Source organism: Mandrillus leucophaeus, unplaced genomic scaffold (assembly GCF_000951045.1).
Source record: "Mandrillus leucophaeus isolate KB7577 unplaced genomic scaffold, Mleu.le_1.0 Scaffold458, whole genome shotgun sequence".
NCBI lineage: Eukaryota > Metazoa > Chordata > Mammalia > Primates > Cercopithecidae > Mandrillus > Mandrillus leucophaeus.
In genome coordinates, this window is record NW_012104898.1 from 1475639 (window position 1) to 1494894 (window position 19256).

The window sequence follows — 19256 nt, forward strand, 5'->3', positions numbered from 1 at the left end:
TGAATTCGTGACAGTTTATTTAGCTGAGTCCAAACTGATATCTCCAGCCCTGACCATTTCCTGGGCTCCAAAACTCCAGTACACCTACCTCACTGCTTGCTCTATGGCATGAAGGGTACCTTACAGCCCTCTCAAAAGTGTACAGTCGCAATGGAAGGTCTCCTTTTCCTCTGCCCAGACCTGTTTGTCTCCATGTTCCTCAGTCCACTGAAGACTGACTGAAGTGGCATTACTCTTGATCAGGCCCCAGCTCAAGAAGTTATGCTTGACTTCCTTTTTCCCTCACCACTACACCCAACCCATGAGTCAGTTTTATGTATTCCACCTCCAACAAATTATTCCAGACCCACTCACTTCTTTCTCCTTTCCTCAACATGAGTCTGGCCCAAGCCATGGTCCTTTTGTGACCATGCCTTGGCAGTGGCCTCCTAACCCCTCCTCTCCTGCCCATAATCATCTTTCTCCCCAGTAGCCAGAACAAACAAACTGAAATGTACTATAGGTCATGATCTCTCCCACTTGGAAGGCTTTGTGCTTAATATATAATAAAATTTAAAAATAAAAGTGTATCTCAGGCTTTACCTTGTACTCACTAAAACTACACCATCCAGAAAATGCAGTTTATACAAACAATTGGGAGCACATGCAACACTTTCAAAGGAAGAGAAAACTTAAACTTTAGTAAAATAGTGGAGCCTCAAGGTTTGTTGGTAGGTATACATTTAAACTTACAACATTGTAAGAATATAATAGGGAAGTGAACGTTTGTCATCCCCCTCTAGGAGAGTCTGAGCCACCACGGTGATGAGTGTGACTTCGCCAGGACAAGGCAGTAGTGACTGAGGCTTGGAAAATGCAGACGCAGTAATTCTAACTGTTCCTTACATGCCATGAGCTCCTGAGGGACTTCGGAACCCTTTCCTGTGCAGGGAGCTCCCTGGTTCGGGGCAGCCTTCTGTGAGTTCAGGGCCTGGCTCAGGGCGTGATTGTGTGGGTGCAGCAGGAATGCAGAGAGATCGGAGCTCCCCTCCCATTTGACAATGAACACCTGCACTTTACAAACAATTAAAACTAATCCAGGAAAACAAAGCAGCAGTAAAATGAAAGTACTTCATCACATAAACCTTTCCTCTTCTCTTCGATAATGCTCCAGCTCAAACATAGGTCTTTTCCCCTGTACTTCTCAGAAAGCAAAAATAGCAAATTGGCTTCTGTGGTGTCAATATTTGGGCCAGGTAGTTACAGTGGTGCATTCTGAAAAATGAATGAGAGCTGAGTACAGCAGAAGCACCTCCTGTGGCTAAGGCGTGCTCAAAGACTTCATAAATAATTCTATTTCTGAAAGCATTTTAGAGTATAATTTTAATCTCTAGACCCTGTGACAAGGACGACACTCAGGTGTGTAGAAAATTGCATATTTTAAGTAAATTACCCTCCTCATCTCCGCCCCATAACACATTTTATAACTTCTATCAAAGCAGATGTCACATTCTGGTTAGCATGACAGGGTACCGTGTGTGTCTGTCTTCCCCGCAATTATGGCTTCCTGAGGAAAGGGATGCGGTCTTGTCCCCCTGTACAACCCGGCTTTGCTGGCAGAGGCACCTGGCACACGTTCAAGGAATAGGAAGCCGAGAGGGCTGCTACTGCTCAAATGGAAACATCAGTGCCTCCTTGCACTCAGTACAGCCCACCAAGAAAACCACAATTTCAATACACTTGAATTTTAACTTCAAAGCACAAACATCATATAGGAATACAAGAATGTACAACAGATTGATTTAACTGAAACAGAAAAGTGGTGTTTAAGTCCATACCTGAAGTAACAAGCCAGAGATAAGAAGGTAAGAAGAGATGGGAATGGGGAGGACTGCAGCCTGTTTAAGTATTGGGGGAAATGTCTAGAGCTGCTGAAGAAGAGGTGGGTGAGACAAGACTGCAGACACAGGTGGGCTTTAGAGTCAAGTTGTACACAAACTTTGTGCTTAATTCTGTAGGTGATGAGAAGTCAAAGGGCTTTAGGCAAAGGAAAGGCAAGGTTAAGCTACATTTTCAAAAGATCATTGAGGGAGGGAGGGAATGGGGAGAATTGGTCAAAGGATTCAAAGCTGCAGATGGGTAGGATGAGCAAGTCTAGAGGAGGACTGCAGGGAGTAATGATGTGTTGTATGTGGAACAATGGTTGAGAGAGCAGAGTTCAGGAGTTCTCACCATCAAAAAAAAAGGGTAACTGTGAGATGATGGATATGATTTGCTTGACCACAGTAACCACTGCACTCTGTATACATATATCAATACATTATGCTGTGCACTTTAAAGACATACAATAAAAATAAATAAAATTATATACACCATTTAAACATTTTTTAATAAGCAAACTTTGTTTTTTTGAGACAGAGTCTTGCTCTGTTGCCCAGGCTGGAGTGCAATGGTGCAATCATGACTCACTGCAGCCTCCAACACCTGGGCTCAAGCAGTCCTCCCACCTCAACCTCCCAAAGTGTTGGAATTAGAGACATGAGCCACTGAGCCCAGCATCAACTATTTTTAATAATAAAAAACAATGATGCCTAAGTATTGTGAAAGGAAAATAAATCTCAGGAACCCAAAATCACTAAGCCAAGGGAAAAGTCAAGCTGGGAACTATGTCAGGCAAACCTGACTCCCATTAATTCCTAAATAAGATAGTTACAAAGATAAAAAGCCACATACCTCCCTCATGATCTGTCCACAAGAAAATTCTTTGTGGATGGAGGATAGAGAGAACTCGAAGTTATCCCTCTGAGGCTCACCTGAGACAAATACATATGATTGCTTCCTGTGCCCTATTGTTTATGTAAAACTGCAGATTCACCGAGCCACACTAAATTGTGTATTCAGTGGAAGGCTGATCAAGGACTCAAAAGAATGCAAACTTTTGTCCCTTATCTACTTCTGACCTGGAACCCCCCCACCCACCTCCCTCCCTGCACATACCCCTTTCCCCTCAAACCCGTTTCACCTCCCCCATCCCCCTTAAACTTGTCTTGCCTTACTGAACCCAACCAATGTACATCTTATACATACTGACTGATGTCTCATGTCTCCCTAAAATGTATAAAAGCAAGCTGTACCCCAATCACCTTGAGCACATGTCAGCAGGACCTCCTGAGGTTGTGTCATGGGTGCATCCTTAACCTTGACAAAATAAACTTTCTAAATTGATTGAGACCTATCTCAGATACTTTTTTTTTTTTTTTTTTTTTGAGACGGAGTCTCGCTCTGTTGCCCAGGCTGGAGTGCAGTGGCGCGATCTCAGCTCACTGCAAGTCTCAGATACTTTTTGGCTTACAGTACAGAGGGCAAAGAATAGATGCAGAGAGACAAGTTAAAAGGTTTACAGTCATGTGCTGTTTAATGATGGGAATACGTTTGGAGAAATGCATCATTAGGTGATTCCTCCATTGTGGGAGCATCATAGAGTGCACTTACATAAACCTTGGTGGGAGAGCCTCCTGCACACTCAGGCTATTGCTCCTAGGCTACAAAACCTGTTGTGCTGAATACTGTAGGCAGCTGTAACACCATAGTGAGTATCTGTGAATCTAAACATATCTACACATAGAAAAGGAACAGTAAAAAATACAGTATGATAATCTAAGGACCACCACGGTATACGCAGTCTGTAGATGACAGAAACGACCTTTTGTGGCACATGACTATAACTGTATTGACTAGCACTGGCCTATGCAGGGGCTAGCAAACAACAGCTCCTGAGGCAGATCCAGCCTGCACCTGTGTTTGTGAACAAAACTCTGCTGCAACATGCCCACATCCATTTGTTTAGGGGTCGCCAGTGGCTGCTTTTTTCACTACAAGGGCAGAACTGAGTAGTTGTTGCAGAGATAGTATGGCTCACTGTACAGAGCAGAAAAGTTCCTCTTCAAAGCTCCTCTTGGTTTAAAAATAAAATAATAGACACTAGGAATAATATCTTCTTACTCCAAAGTGTCTTATCACCTACTAGTTCTTATACTTTAGCCCAGTTAGTTGCTTTGGCTTGCATGTCTGGACAGGCCCAGGCAAGTCTTAGCTCATAGCTTATGCCCCTTCCTTGTTTGGAAATGTTATTGCTTCCTTAAACCTTTTGTAAGCAACTTCCTTTTCTTCTTTATTCTCCCTTGAACTTACCTATTTAGGGAAGTTTTTAGGTTATTAGCACATCGGGTATCAGTTTAAGACTGTGAGGTCCAGCTCCAGCCAATGGATGCAGGACACAGCGGTAAGGATGACCCAAATGCGTAAGGGATAAATATGTCTGCTTTTCCTTTGTGCAGGTGTGCTGTCACCATTGTTCCATCTGCGAGGGTCACCCTTTCTGTAGATAGTAAAGATTGCCTTGCCGAGAGATCCTTTGTCTCCACGCTTTTCTTTGCAGCACCAATTATCTGTTTCTAACACTCACAAAGCCCAAAATATTGACTGTGTGGCCCTTTCTAAGGAAAGTTTGCCAATCCCTGCTCTGCAGCACACTCCTATTTGTATAAAAACAAATTAAAATGGTGGGAGGTGCCAGGGAGCAGAATTCTGGGGGTGGAGAGAAGAGATACTTTTCCATGCACACCCTTTTTATTACTTTTAACTTTTTTTAATATAAATCTGTATTAATTCTTCAATAAAAACTAATTGAAAATGAATTTGCATTTAGTGACTAGATGCACCCAATAGTTTTGATCCACAAAATATTAAATAAACAACTGAATATAAGAAAATTACCCTAGGCCGAGCATAGTGGTTCACGCCCACAATTCCAACATTTTGGGAGGTTGAGGCAGGTGGATCACCTGAGGTCAGGAGTTCAAGACCAGCCTGACCAACACAGTGAAACCCCATCTCCATTAAAAATGCAAAAAAATTAGCCAGGCATGGTAGCGTGTGCCAGTAATCCCAGCTACTCAAAAGGCTAAAGCAGGAGAATCACTTGAACCTGGGAGATGGAGGTTGCAGTGAGCCAAGATCACACCATTGCACTCCAGCCTGGGTGACAGAGCAAGACTCCATCTCAAAATAAATAAATAAATAAATAAATAAATAAATAAATAAATAAATTTTAAAAACTAAATAAAAAGAAAACTCCCCCTAAACAACGAAACTAGTTGATTTCTCTCAGATGGAAAATGTTCTGAGAGCAGCATCTATGATGAGATAAATGGGAGCCACACATGTAAGTCTAAATGTTTAGTAGCCACATTTAAAAAGTAAAAAGAAATGTGTGAATTAATTTAATCATTTGGCCAGTCACAGCAGCTCACACCTGTCATCCCAGGACTTTGCGAGGATGAAGCTGGAGGGTTGCTTGGGCCCAGGAGTTTGAGACCAGCCCGGGCAACATAGTGAGACCTCCTTTCTAAAGTTAAAATTAGAATTAAAATTTAAAAAATAATAATTTATTTTAATCGAGTATAGCCAAAGTGTTACCATTTCAACTTGTTATCAACAATATTAATTACTAATGAGATATTTTACTTTTTTTGCACTAAGTTTTCAAAATCCAGGGTGGATTTTGCACATTCAGCACATCTCAGTTTGGACCAGCCACATGACAAGCACTCAGTAGCCTCATAGCTCGTGGATGTGGTGTTGGACAGCACAAGTCTGAAATGTAACTTCAGGCTGGATGTGGTGGCTTATGCCTGTAATCTCGGCACTTTGGGAAACCGAGGTGGACAGATCGCCCAAAGTCAGGAGTTCGAGACCAGCCTGGTCAACATGGTGAAACCCCGTCTCCACTAAAAATACAAAAAATTAGCCAGGCACAGTGGCACACGCCTGTAATCCCAGCTACTCAGGAGGCTGAGGCAGGGGAATCGCTTGAACCTGGGAGGCAGAGGTTGCAGTGAGCGGAGATTGCACACTCCAGCCTAGGCGACAAGAGTAAGACTCCATCTCAAAAGAAAAAAAAAAAAAAAGAAGAAGAAATAAAATAAAATGTAAGCTTCAAATGACAACTAGATGGGAGGAAGAAGTGCTAGTGTTCTATAGCACTGCAGGATGACTACAGTAAACCATAATACACTATACAATTTCAAGTAGCTAGAAGGAGGATATTGAACGTTCCCAACACAAAGAAATGACAATTGTTTGAGATGGATATGCTAATGACCCTGATCAGATCACTGTGCATTATAGATATTGAAACATCACTATGTAAAATAAAATGTATGCTTCATTTCTGCGATACATAACCACGATTATATAAAAGATTACATTATTTGGGAGGGTTAAAATCAAACCGGTCTCTAGGTAATGCATGATCATTATCTTGGAAAAATTTGAATAAATGACTATCTCATTCATCCAATTTGTAAAAGTTTCTAGTTTTTATTTACTAAAACAGTTGCCATCTGCTGCTCTCCTCAATTGTAAGTTTACAAAATCTTTTAAAGAAATAAATTTGTATACATATGTACATATATATGTTGGCATACTTATCTCTTATCCTTATATTCTTGTTTAAAAATGAGCCATGATCATGTGAAATAATAAAAAAAATGCAGTACGACCAGAAAACAAAATAATTGAAAATGTTTATTGTTTGCTTCTACCTGCATATAATTTGACTATCTTCTATAAAGATAATTTGTTCTGATATGACTTACTGTTGACAAGCCTTGTTAATTGATCCTCAGTCCTTTGTGAGGTACTATGGAACATTACTTTACGTTTCAATCTAGCATTACATTAGGTACTTAAATCAAAATGTTTGCTGTACAGTTCTTTCAGTTATTTATTTTAAAGACAAGACACTACTAATCTCATTACTAATCAATCTAATCATTGTATAACTAGTTCCCATTTCAAAAATAAGAACGATTACCTTTATTACAGCAGTACTGAGAGAATTATAGATAAGAACTATTTTTGGAGAAAAATTCAAATTTAATTTCAATATGACAAATTCAAATTTTTAAAATATATAGCAGAAAAAGCTATGCTATATTAAATATATAATAGTAGAATAAGCTACTTCAACCTCTGCCTTCACCGTCACATGATGTTCTCCTGTGTCTCTGTATCTTCCCATGGCTGTCATCTTATTAACAATACCAGTTGTACTGAAAAAGGGCCGACTCTAGTATAACCTTTTAATTATATTAAAGCTGACTTTTAAATATGTTTAAGAAATATTTTTTTAAAATACTAAGTTGGCCAGGCATGGTGGCTCACGTCTGTAATCTCAGCACTTTGGGAGGCTGAAGCAGGTGGATCACTTGAGGTCAGGAGTTTGAGACCAGCCTAGCCAACATGATGAAATCCCTTCTCTATTAAAAGTACAAAAATTAGTCGAGCATGGTGGCATATGCAATCCCAGCTACTTGAGGGGCCGAGGCAGGATAATCGCTTGAACCAGGGAGGCGGAGGTTGCAGTGAGCCCAGGTCGCACCACTGCACTCCAGCCTGGGTGACAGAGTGAGACTCCATCTCAAAAATAAATAAATACATAAAAATACTAAATTAAAAGTATTTAAATATAAACTGCCATAAAATGTGTGCCTTCTTTCATTATGTAGTTACATAACATCTGTACCAGTATATACTTGTAAATGTATAAATATTTGTAAATACATGTTTTTATATCATGCTTCTTCTATTACAGTTTAAGATATTTAAATAGAGGGACGTATGTGTGTAACTCTCTTTTTGACACACACATTAGCCAGGTGGTTTAATGAGACCTACATGCCATTTAGGCTGCAAATTACGCAGAGGATATAAAAGTAAACTCAAATTGGTTGCTTATTATCTTCTAAGTTTTTGCTACGTTCTACAGACTAGCAGTGTCAGCATCTTCTGGGAGCATGTTAGAAATGCAAACCAAGCCCAGATTTACAGAGTCAGACTTTTATTTTACTGGAACACAGTATGTTGGATAGACTCCCATTGGTATAATTTTGTGTGGCGCTTTTGAGCTGCAGAGACAGAGTTGAGTAGTTGTAAGCACTTTCTCAAACTTTACATATGGAATAAGTACAGATGGATTCTGCCTTCAGAAAAGACCATATACTGTGTATTTGTTTCCTAGGGCCACCATAACAAAGTTCTACAAATGGGACGGCTTATATCAACAGAGACTTACTGTCTCACAGTTCTAGAGGCAAGAAGTCTGAAATCAAGATGTGGGCAGGGCTATGCTTTCTCTGAAGTTTTGAGGGAAGGATCCTTCCTTGCCTATTCCAGCTCTGGTGGCTGCCGGCGATCCTTGGCATTCTTTGGCTTGTCGATGCTCCACTCCAATCTCTGCCTTCATTGTCACATGGAGTCCTCCTGTGTCTCTCTATCTTCCCATGGCCATCATCTTACTAAGACATCAGTTATACTGAAAAGGGGCCAATTCTACTTCAGTATGACCTCATCATAACTAACTACATCTGCAATGACACTATTTCCCAATAAGGCCATACTCTGAGGCACTGGGGAACTAGATCCTCAACATATTTTGGGGAAGGGGAATACAATAGACTCCTAATGTATGAAATCTGAATTCACTAAACAAATAAATTGGAATTAATTATTTGCATTATAAAAGTGAATTATTTTCACAATAATTTGCTCAAAATTTTTAAAAATGATTTAACCAAGACATCAAAAAACATAACTTATTTACAAAATTTCAATGGGAAATAACTTTTACATAAATAAATATATTCTGTAATGTGAGGTTTTATTACAACCTCCTGTGAAAGAAATCAGCTAGTCCATTTAGCCAATGCAAGTTGTAAAGACCCATCTACAAAGAATATCCTGACTAAAAAACTTCCGAAAATAGAAAATACGTATTTTCATTTATTTTTTTTAGAGACAGAGTCTTGCCCTGTCACCACAGCTGGAGTGCAGTGGTACAATCATAGCTCACTGCAGCTTCAAACTGCTGGGCTTAAGCAATCCTCCTGCCTCAGCCTCCCAAGTAGCTGGGACTACAGGCATGCCACCATGCCTGGTTAATTCATTTTTTTAAAAAAACTTTTTGTAGAGAAGGGGTCTTACTTTGTTGCCCAAGCTGGTCCTGAACTCCTGGCCTCAAGAGATCCTCCTGCCTCAGCCTCCCAACGAGTTGAGATTTCAAGTGTGAGCCACTTTGCCCCACCAGAAATATTTTTAAAACATCACTCACTCCAGGTTATTTATATTACTTAAAGTTTTTGTAGTAGTGTTACTTAGATTTTTTTTCTTATTTTCTAAGTAGCTTTTGAAAAAAATAAATTATTATTTATTTATAATTATTCTTTCTGTGACAGATAGCTTTAAAAGGCAGTATTTACATCCTAAAACTAAAACCCAATGTTTTGGAAGATGTCAACCACCTTCAAGAGTGAGATAAAATTTTTAAAATAAGTGTTTTATTATTGAGCAGTTTTAGATGCACAGAAAAATCACGTAATACAAAGCATTCCCATATGTCCTGCCCTGGTGTCTCCCATTATTAACATTACATTAGTATGGCACATTTCTTGCAATTAGTGAGCCAATACTGATACATTCTTACTCACTAAAGTCCACACTCCTTTCAGATTTCCTTCATTTTCCTTGATGTCCTTTTTTTGTCCCAGGATTCCACATTACACTTAGTCATTATGTCTCCTTAAGCATCTCTTGGCTGTGAGTCTCTCAAAATTTCCCTGTTTTGATAACTTTGAGCATTTGGAGGAGTCTTGGTCAGGTATGTTATAGAATGTCCCTCATTTGAGATTTGCCTGATGTTTTCCTTGTAATTAAACTGAGATTATGGGTTTTAGGGAGGAAGACTACCAAGGGAAAATGCCATTTTCATCACATCCTGTGAAGAGTGCCCACTTTTAGCGTAATTTACTTTTGCTGATGTTGACCTTGACCTCCTGGCTGAGTCCCTGTGTGTCAGGATTCTTACTGCAAAGCTACTCCTTCCCCGCTCCCCTCCCCCTGCCCCACACTGTACTTCTCAGAAGGAGGTCACTATGCTCAGCCCACACTTGAGGACAGGGGAGTTATGCGTCCCTTCTTTGAGGACATAGTATCTACATGCATTATTTAGAATTCTTCTGCATGAGAAGTTTGTCTCTTCTCCTCCAGTTATTTATTTACTCAATCATTTATTTACACAAGCAATGACTGATGAATAATTTATATTTTGTGTTATAATCTAATACTACTTGCTTTATTTTGTATCTCAGATGGTTCTGGCTCTGGCCATTACGAAATGTTTTAGTTGGCTCCTGTGTTCCTTTGACTCTGTCATTGGTAAGTTTCTATTGTTATTTTTATTGCTTTGTATTTTTTATCACTTTTAAAAACTTTCTGGCATTATCAGATACTCTAGGCTCATTTCTTATTATTTTCCGTCCTAGTCTTGGTTTTAGGGATTTCCCCAATGAACCCTGGTTCTTTTGCTGGAGAATGGCATTAGAAACCAAGATCAGGGCATTTGGTGCGTTCCTGCTGACTACAGTGTGGCTGCTTCTAGTCCCTCGAAGCTGACAGAGCAAGGAAAAATGTGTATGGTGTAAGTAAGCACCTTGATTTTTATACATCTGGTGTTTACATTATTTCTAAAATTGGACTACTGTGCTTAATAGGATATGTTTTGGGGGCTGGGCAGAATGTCATCCCAACACTTTGGGAGGCCAAGGTGGAAAAATCACTTGAAGCAAGAAGTTCGAGACCAGCCTGTACAACATAGTGAGACTCTATCTCTACAAAAACTTTTAAAATGAGCTGAGCATGGTGGTGCATGACTGTGGTCCAAGCTACTTGGGAGGCTGAGGCAGAAGGATCCCTTGAGCCCAGGAGTTAGAAGCTGCAGTGAGCTCTGATCGTGCCACTGCCCACAGAGTGACACTCCATTTCTAAAAAAAAAAAAAAAAATTGGAAGATGCAGCATCTGTAACATTTCACTGATTATAAGAACTGCCTAAAATTTATTTTAAATGATCTGACTTCAAACACATAGTCATATCGAATCAGACTCTATACTCAACCGTGTCCTATGTCCTCTCTTAGGACTGGACAGTCATGCTTTGCTTTCTCAGCAAAAGTAAAGTTCTGTGTCCAGCCAGACCTCCAAAGACGCCTTGGGGTTTTTTTGTAAATTCAGGTAGACAAGCTAAATAATCTCTAAAGTCCTTTTGAAGTCCTCTTATATTATGCAATATTATGATAAAATTCTACCATTAGATTGCATATTCACAAAAGGACAGAATATTAAATGAGCCCAGAAAACTTGAAAAAATACAAAGTCATGTTATAAAGTAGATTATTTTCTTGTTGTAAACCACAGAACAATTCATGTTTAATTTAAATTTTAGCAATTTCATCTGAAGACTGATCTCATGAAAATGATTTATTCAGTTTCTAGTTTAATCTAGTTAATCCCTCTTCCAGATTTCAAATGATCATTTCCATAGACACTTTAAAAGATAAACAAATTCTTATAAAAATGCTAAAACAGGGCCGGGTGCGGTGGCCCATGCCTGCAATCTCAGCACTTTGGGAGGCCGAGGTGGGCAGATCACCTGAGGTCAGGAGTTCAAAACCAGCCTGACCAACATGGAGAAACCCCATCTCCACTAAAAATACAAAAATTAGCTGGGCATGGTGGCACATGCCTGTAATCCCAGCTACTCAGGACGCTGAGACAGGGGAATCACTTGAACCCGGGAGGTGGAGGTTGTGGTGAGCTGAGATCGCACCATTGCACTCCAGCCTGGGCAACAAGAGTGAAGCTCTGTCACAAAAAAAAAAAAAAAAAATGCTAAAACATTTCAAAAACAAATAGATGTACCACATTTCACAAAGTGATAAGATTTTTATGTGTAATCAGTTATTAGGCACGACAACCAAATGACAGTAGATTAGTACTTGCAGAAAACACAAGATCTAGCCCTAATAATGTTCTTGGATTAGGCAGTGAGAAGACTTATCAACAAACTAAGCGACTGGGAAACTCCAGAGGGCTGTTAATCCAGCAATAAATTAACCACCCTAGAAACACAATCTCTAACAATAAAAAACTTGCCTTTACTTTGACCAGAAATAAAGGACAGAGAGCAGGTTTGAAGGCAGAACACAGGTTTAGGTAGAAAAGGGTCAAGTTTGAGATTCTGTAGCTGAGATAGTCAGCAGATAATGAATATACTAATTTAAAGGACAAGGTAAAGAAAAAGGAAGAAGATACCTTTTGGAATCTTCCATGGATTTTGTGAAAAATCCATTGATAAGCATGGAACCTTGGGGTACATAAACACTTAAAGGCTGAAGAAGAGATGTTTGGAGAGAGAAAGAAGGAATGGTCAGAGAAGAAGAGAACAAAGCAAGAATAACTGTGGAATCAGGAATCATTTAAAGAGGAAGAGACGGGTCAACTGCAGCAAAGCATCCAACAGGCCAAGTAAGATAAAGGCCGACGAATGCCCACTGGAGTCAACTGGAGTCCAGGTGGGATCATGGGCAGGAAGAGGCGATGGAGGGCTGGAACACAGATGAAGCTGGCAGAGGATATCGGATTTTGCCCTGTGAGCTGTATTAACCATGAATTTTTATTTTCTGTATTTCCAATGCTTTGACATCTTGGGGCCTTGCTGACCCTGGAGAGAATGCCCCTCCTAGGGTAGCTTTCCTAGAGAGAGTAAACTCACAGAGACAGGACACAGGTTTAAGTAGGAAAGGGTCAAGATCGAGATTCTGTAGCTGAGATAGTCAGCAGATAATTCATATATAAATTTAAAGGACAAGGTAAAGAAACAGTGCAAGCTCACCTTTCATTTACAAAGCAGTCAATGCAAAACCCACACCTTCACCACTTCGTCTACTGGGCTCTCTAACTCTGGGCCAACATTCCTCCACCCTAATCACTCCAGGGCCAGGTACCCGATGACTAGTGGCAGCCCTTAGTGCCAGAGCCCACTGAAATCATTCAAACCAGCCAATCCTAAGCCCGCTTACCCTGCCATACCTTGGCTTTCCTGGGGAAATCACAGTACAACCTCTTGCTCACTTTTTCCCCGTTCCTCCTTCCTCATGACCCGCCCTGGTGCTTCCCCTGTGGCCTTGTGTGGTTTGCTGTGCTCCTGTCTTTAGGGACACGTGAAGACAAACTTCTTCCTTCATGATAGTCATTTCCAGGTGTCTGTGTCTCACTATCTCTGATTAAAACAATTCCCAGGTATATTTTAAAACAAGCATGGTGGTCGATCCTGCATGGAATGGTGATCTAGTCATATATACTTTATATACGCTGGAAATGATGCAAAAGTTGGCTACAAGAAAGCTTTTATCTCTCCTTCTAATCTTCCATAACAATTTTAAACTAACTTTTTCTAAATATAGCGTGTTGTTTCCTAGATGAGGCAATGAAATTCTTTATACAGCAAGAATTTTGCAGTGTATTTCAAAATACTTTATTGTGAATGTTTTTGAAATGTGTAATTACTACCTGATTATCATATGTTAAAGATTTTACCAAAGTAATGTAAAATATTGGATTAGATAGTAAAATAGAATAAGCACTCATAAGAAATATTTTTCCTAAGAATGGAATATATGTGGGTTTAGAAGACTGGATAGATAAAGCTCTCAACAGGAATGATACAGTAATACAACTGGACCAAAATTTAATTCATCAACAAACGAGATAAGCAAGTTTATTGCTCATTGTCCACATAACCTAACCTATGTGTTACATTTCCTTTTTTTCTTGTGAAGTATCTTTTATTTTTGCTATATCTATAAAGAATTCTTTAAGGTGTGGCTATTTTAACATTCCATCAATTAATACAGTAGTAATGAGAAATTCTTTAATGTAGTAATTAATTTTTATTCTTTTGACTTTTAGTTCAGAGTATGACCCCTGCCCTACTTTGTTTTTAAATCTATTAGAGACTTTGTTTTCAAATCTGTTAGAAATCACAAAAGATAGTTATAAGAAAAAGTTACACAAACAGATAGTATTCCAAACCCAACGTGTAACTTGTTGTTTTTCCTTTCTTAGCATCAGGCATATCTGCTGGCGATAGAAAATCTCCTATAAACAAATATAACCAAACTCTGAAGCAATCATGATGATATCCATCTTTTCAGGTTCACCATGGCTGATGCCCAGGTGGTGCTTGGAGAGAGTAAGAAGCTGCCTGCCTGCAGCTCCTCGGCCAGGAGCCTGGTCAGGTGCTCCACATATCTCCCCTGTTGTTACATCTTCACGAGAAGCCTCATAATGGGGTCTTCCCTGTGGCGCAGACAAGGCACCTGGAACTCAGAGATCCACTCCTTCCCAATTTCACAGCAAGCCTGGAACCAGTGCTTTCTGTCTCATGGAAATGATCAATAGCCAATCTGATACTGTCGATAAACTTTTTACAAATCTATCAGCCAGAAATAATCACCTTTTGGGGTTTCAATTTTTTGGCGTTTTTGTTTTCCGGTTTTCTCACATGTAACCATTGCATAATAAAGATAAGACTTTTTTTTAACAGTTGGCTTATATAATTTGCCTTATGTTTACAGAGAAAACAGAGCCTACCAAGTGTGAGTAGACACATACATAAGATGAATAGTAATTACGGATTCTGTAGAAGTTAAGCAAAGTTGAAGACTCATATATTCAGATTGTAAAATATTAACAGAAGTATAAAATGTTGGCCGTGGTGGTAGCTCACGCCTGTAATTCTAGCACTCTGGAAGGCCAAGGACTGCAGATCATTTGAGGTCAGGAGTTTGAGACCAGCCTGTGCAATGTAGCAAAACCCATCTCTACTAAAAACACACAAAAAATTACTGGGTGTGGTGGCATGTGCCTGTAGTCTCAGCTACTTGGGAGGCTAAGGTGGGAGGTTGAGGCTGTAGTGAGCTGAGATCGAACCATTTTACTCCAGCCTGGGCAACCAGAGTGAGACCGTCTCAAAAAAAAAAAAAAAGAAGAAGTATAAAATGTTCATAATGGAGCCTGATGCAGTGGCTCACTCCTATAATCCCAGCACTTTGGGAGGCCGAGGCAGGTGGATCACTTGAAGTCAGGAGTTCAAGACAAGCCTGGCCAACATGGCAAAACTCTGTCTCTACTGTATATATATATATAATGTATATATCTGCCTTTCTTTCCAAGGAAGCCAGGACTTTCTTGGAACATCAAGAGAAGCCACAGCAGATTTATGACCGGGAAGAGACCAGCCCCATGCTACTTATGAAGCACGTTCATTTGCTATTGTTCAGCATAACCTCATCAAAACTCCTTCACATGCTCTCCTTAAGCTCCACGTCAGCGAGGTTTTATATTAAAACAGCAACAGCAACCACAACAACACAAATCTGACCCCAGAAAGCCTGTAGAAATAAGGTAAACATGAAATACCTTGAAAAGGCAGAAGTAGCAAAGGAAACGTCATATACATCAATACTTGCTAACAGTCCCCTTACACTGCTACCTCTCACACCTCAAGCCAATTTTCTTTCTGTCAAAAACTCTAAACCTCCTCTCTACTCCCACCACAGCCCTGTTCTCAGCCTTCTGACTCTGTTTTTCTTTCAGTGGATGAGTGTTCTGATGTTTCTTTCCTTTGGCAGAGTTTGAGGTTTGGTCCCTTGTTTGTGCCATTCTGCTGGTGGCACAGTGACCAAAGACAAAGGGAGGAGGGAAACAGGAATGAGAGAGCAGGAGTGAAGGTTACTGGGAATTCTTATCCCAATAGGACACACTGTCAGGGGCACTAATAGAATTGGAGATGATATACAAGGTCACCATAAAGCTCTCAAGAGGGTCTGAACTAGAGTGGTGGGAAGGACACTAAAAACGAAGACCCAGATTCGAGAGACATTGGAGGCAGGAATTACGAACTGAATTGTGCTCCTCAAGCACAATTGTCAACAATGTTGCCCATCGGGACCACAGCTGTGTGTTAAATGGCTAAATGACAGCACGGATACATGCATGAACAAGTGGGCTGTGAGAAGGAAGGAGGACCAAGGACGGTGAATCAGGAGTGTTCCTGGGAACCTAACACATCTCCTCCAGTCCCCCACTCTCCGCAATCCTCATGGCATGCTGTCTGGCCCCTCCTGCCTCAAGGTTTCCTAGTTACTACTCCCTCTCCCTGGAAATGATCCCCCCACCTCCAGCTCACATCTGCATTTAGGGAAGTTGCCAGGCCTACAGAAAAAGGCAGACAGCGCAACTGCAGGAGCAGCAAAGATTTCTGAACCTAGAACAGATACATTGGGTCTGGGCGATGGTGCTTATTACGTCACTACAGAAATATGGAGCCATCATTCCAGGCACATCTGACAGGGATGAGAGTCCCTGACCTCCCGGACCTGCGAGACATTTTCCTCCTGAATGAACGATAACCCCTGCCACCTGCTGAGTGCGCCCCTTGAGAACATCCAGATAGGCCCTTGCCCTCTATATTCTCATGTCCTTGTTTGTCCCTGATCCATGTGCAAGTACTCCATTCACAGACTCAGATACGGATGTTATGAGCCACCCTTTTCTCCCCTTGTGAATGTAGTATAGCAATCAAAAACTTAGACAACTACAGTCACAGAAAGCAATGTCTTTGAGGGTGCCCACAGGGCACTTTCTGTCTGACTATATTGTTGTTTAAAACTTCAGATGGTTGCCACTTTTAACTTTTAATAAAATATTTTTGGCCAGGCACAGTGGCTCACGCCTGTAATTCCAGCACTTTGGGAGACCGAGGTGGGCAGATCACCTGAGGTCAGGAGTTTGAGACCAGCCTAGCGCAACATCGTGAAATCCCTTCTCTACTGAAACTACAAAAAAATAAAAATAAAAATTAGCCGGGCGTGGTGGTGCACCTATAATACTTGGGAGGCTGAGGCAGGAGAATGGCTTGAACCCGGGAGGCAGAGGTTGCAGTGAGCCCAGATCACGGCACTGCACTCCAGCCTGGGTGACAAGAGCGAAACTCCATCTCAAAATAAATAAATAAATAAATAAATAAATAAATAAATACATAAATAAAATATTGTTTTATCCCTTGTAACTCACTTCAGTAAGTCTTCACTGTTTGAATCAAAGAGAAAAGATCTGTTGAATGAAACAGGTCTGAATGAATGTGTGCCCTCGACCTTTCTGTACTTTGAGAGCCTTTCTCCCAGATCTTTCACATTCCAAAGTCACATTTTTTTCTCTGAGATAAATATTTCAGGCTAACAATAATTTTAAGTCAAAGTGCATGATCCATGTGCACCATTGCTGCATGGCCGTGCTGCGGACACTGACCCTGTGCCTTCCCCCTCCTGAGGGCTCCCCAGTGGCGGGCTGGACTGAGAGGCTCTGCCCGGGTTGTCCACACACCAGCTGGGCAGCCCACCTCAGCTTCCCACCTTCTCCATCCCCTCCCCGGGGCAGGACACCCTGCTCACTCAGTGCAGGTGTGCACCAGCCCCTCCCTCCACACCCAAGTGTGCAGGAGAGCACAGACACTGCTGTCTGCTCCTCTGGGTGGCCTCCGCCCTCTGCATGGTGACAGACAGGAACTCGAAGAAAGTTTGTGGAGTGAATAAGTATATATTTATATCATAACTACTGTGAAAAAAAAATGATACTAAGAAGCCATTGTTTGCTTTCTTAGCCATGAAGCCTGAGGAGAAGGGATCAGGAGCTGTGCTCCCATGGCCAGCCACTGGCTGCGGGGCATCCCCAGGCCACCCTAGGCCCTCTCCTCTTCCCAAGCCTGATGGAGGCCACCAAATGTCCCTGCGGAGGGGCCCTTCTGTCCCAGTCTCGCCGGCAGCTCCACCTTGCTTTACTGTTGCTGGGTGTGAACAGAAACGTGTCAGGAGCTTCTCGCTTCTGTCCCCATCTTCCTTCCCTGCGTGTCCTGCCCTCCTCCCTTCAGCGCTGCCCCAAATGCCCGGCCGCCCCCTCGGACCTCCTTTTCCAAGGCCTTTTCCGTTTTCCCTGCATTCACAAGACCTCTTCTCTGCCTGTGGGTGTCTCATGACCCTCTAGAGCGTGACTTTTTCCTCTCTCATTCCTTCCACTCCCCTTGGGCACCTAAGTAGCAGGAACCCGACTTGTCCAAAGTTGATTTGGGAGCAGCCGGCTGCGTCTTGGGCCCTTCTAAAATGATCTAGGAAAGGTTCCAGTAACATAAGCTGCCGCCTGCTGAAATTGGCGCATCCTCAGCCACTCGCTGCGGCCAGCGTGAAGGGGAAGGGAACTGGGCATTCCTGGCACCGTCAGGTGTCTACGGACAGCAATCTTAGTTAATTCTCAAAACCCCGGAAAACCCAGAAATGAGGCGCTGACAGGGACCTAACCTGTCCACCACGCCTAGGCCGGTGGGACTGAAACCCATGTCTTTGGGCTGCTTTACCAGTTTATTTCCAAAAAGGCCTCCCACACCTGGGAGGGGACATAGAAGGCTGGTCCCATTGCCAGCCGGATTTCTTTACTTAACTCTCAGCCGTGGTAAATCTAATACGCTTACGACCTCTTTCTGAGAGCTGGGAATCTGCAGAGATGCTCTGTTCTCTGCTGTACTAATCTCAAGCTTCCCAAAGCGAGTGCCTCACCCAGCTCCTAGGGGAATCCACGGAGCCCCAGGTGCAGGGCAAAGGATGGGGCGGGACGGGGACATCCTACCTGCGCTCCGGGAGCCGCTGGGAGTCCGGCCTGCCCCGGCCGCGGGGAGGAAAAGTAACGGCTTGGGCTCCTCATTCGTGACGTGCGCTCCCCTGCGCCCCCGCGGCCTCCCGTGGGCTCCGGGCGGGGACAAAGCCAGCGCCAGCAGGAGGAGTGCGGGCAGCGGGGCACCGGGCTTGAAGGGCCACATGTTCGCAAGCGGGCAGAAGAGAGTGGGAGGCTCGTGGAGGATCCTGACGCAGTTCCAGAGGGTGCGCAGCCCAAGAGATGGCCCCCTGGACCAGAGCGCGGCTACGCGGCCGGCCGCAGTCCTCACCGCGCGCCTGCCCTTGTCTGCGTCCCGGGGGTCGGCTGGAGCTGCACTGGGACTCGGCCCCCAGAGTGCCGAAGCCTAAGCGCTGCGAGGCGCGGGGCGGGAACGGGAGGCGGTGCCTGGGGCCACCGGGTCGTCCCCCACGATGAGGGCGTGTCCCAGCGCGCGGGACCCTCGGAAGTCCGCGCAGCCTGCCCTGACGGACACCAATCTCGGACTCAGGGGGTCTCAGGGCTCCCTACGCAACGCCTGCCTTGGACCCGGACCCTAGGCTCGCTTTCTGGTCGGCATCCCTGGGAGGACCCAGTAAGGTACCCGCCGCGTCGCCCC

The 19256-nt window shown here is 42.6% G+C and overlaps 1 protein-coding gene across 2 annotated transcripts in view; it reads right to left on the reverse strand.

The window, feature by feature from the left end:
* FAM150A (family with sequence similarity 150, member A) overlaps positions 1–19048 on the reverse strand; it is a 34365-nt gene extending 15317 nt beyond the window's left edge. For both annotated transcript variants that reach the window (XM_011994470.1, XM_011994471.1), the window contains exon 1: positions 18614–19048. In XM_011994470.1, coding sequence (XP_011849860.1) covers positions 18614–18803 — 190 coding nt within the window. In that variant the 5' untranslated portion in view covers positions 18804–19048. The remainder of the gene's footprint in view (positions 1–18613) is intronic.
* Between the last annotated feature and the right edge of the window lie 208 nt (positions 19049–19256).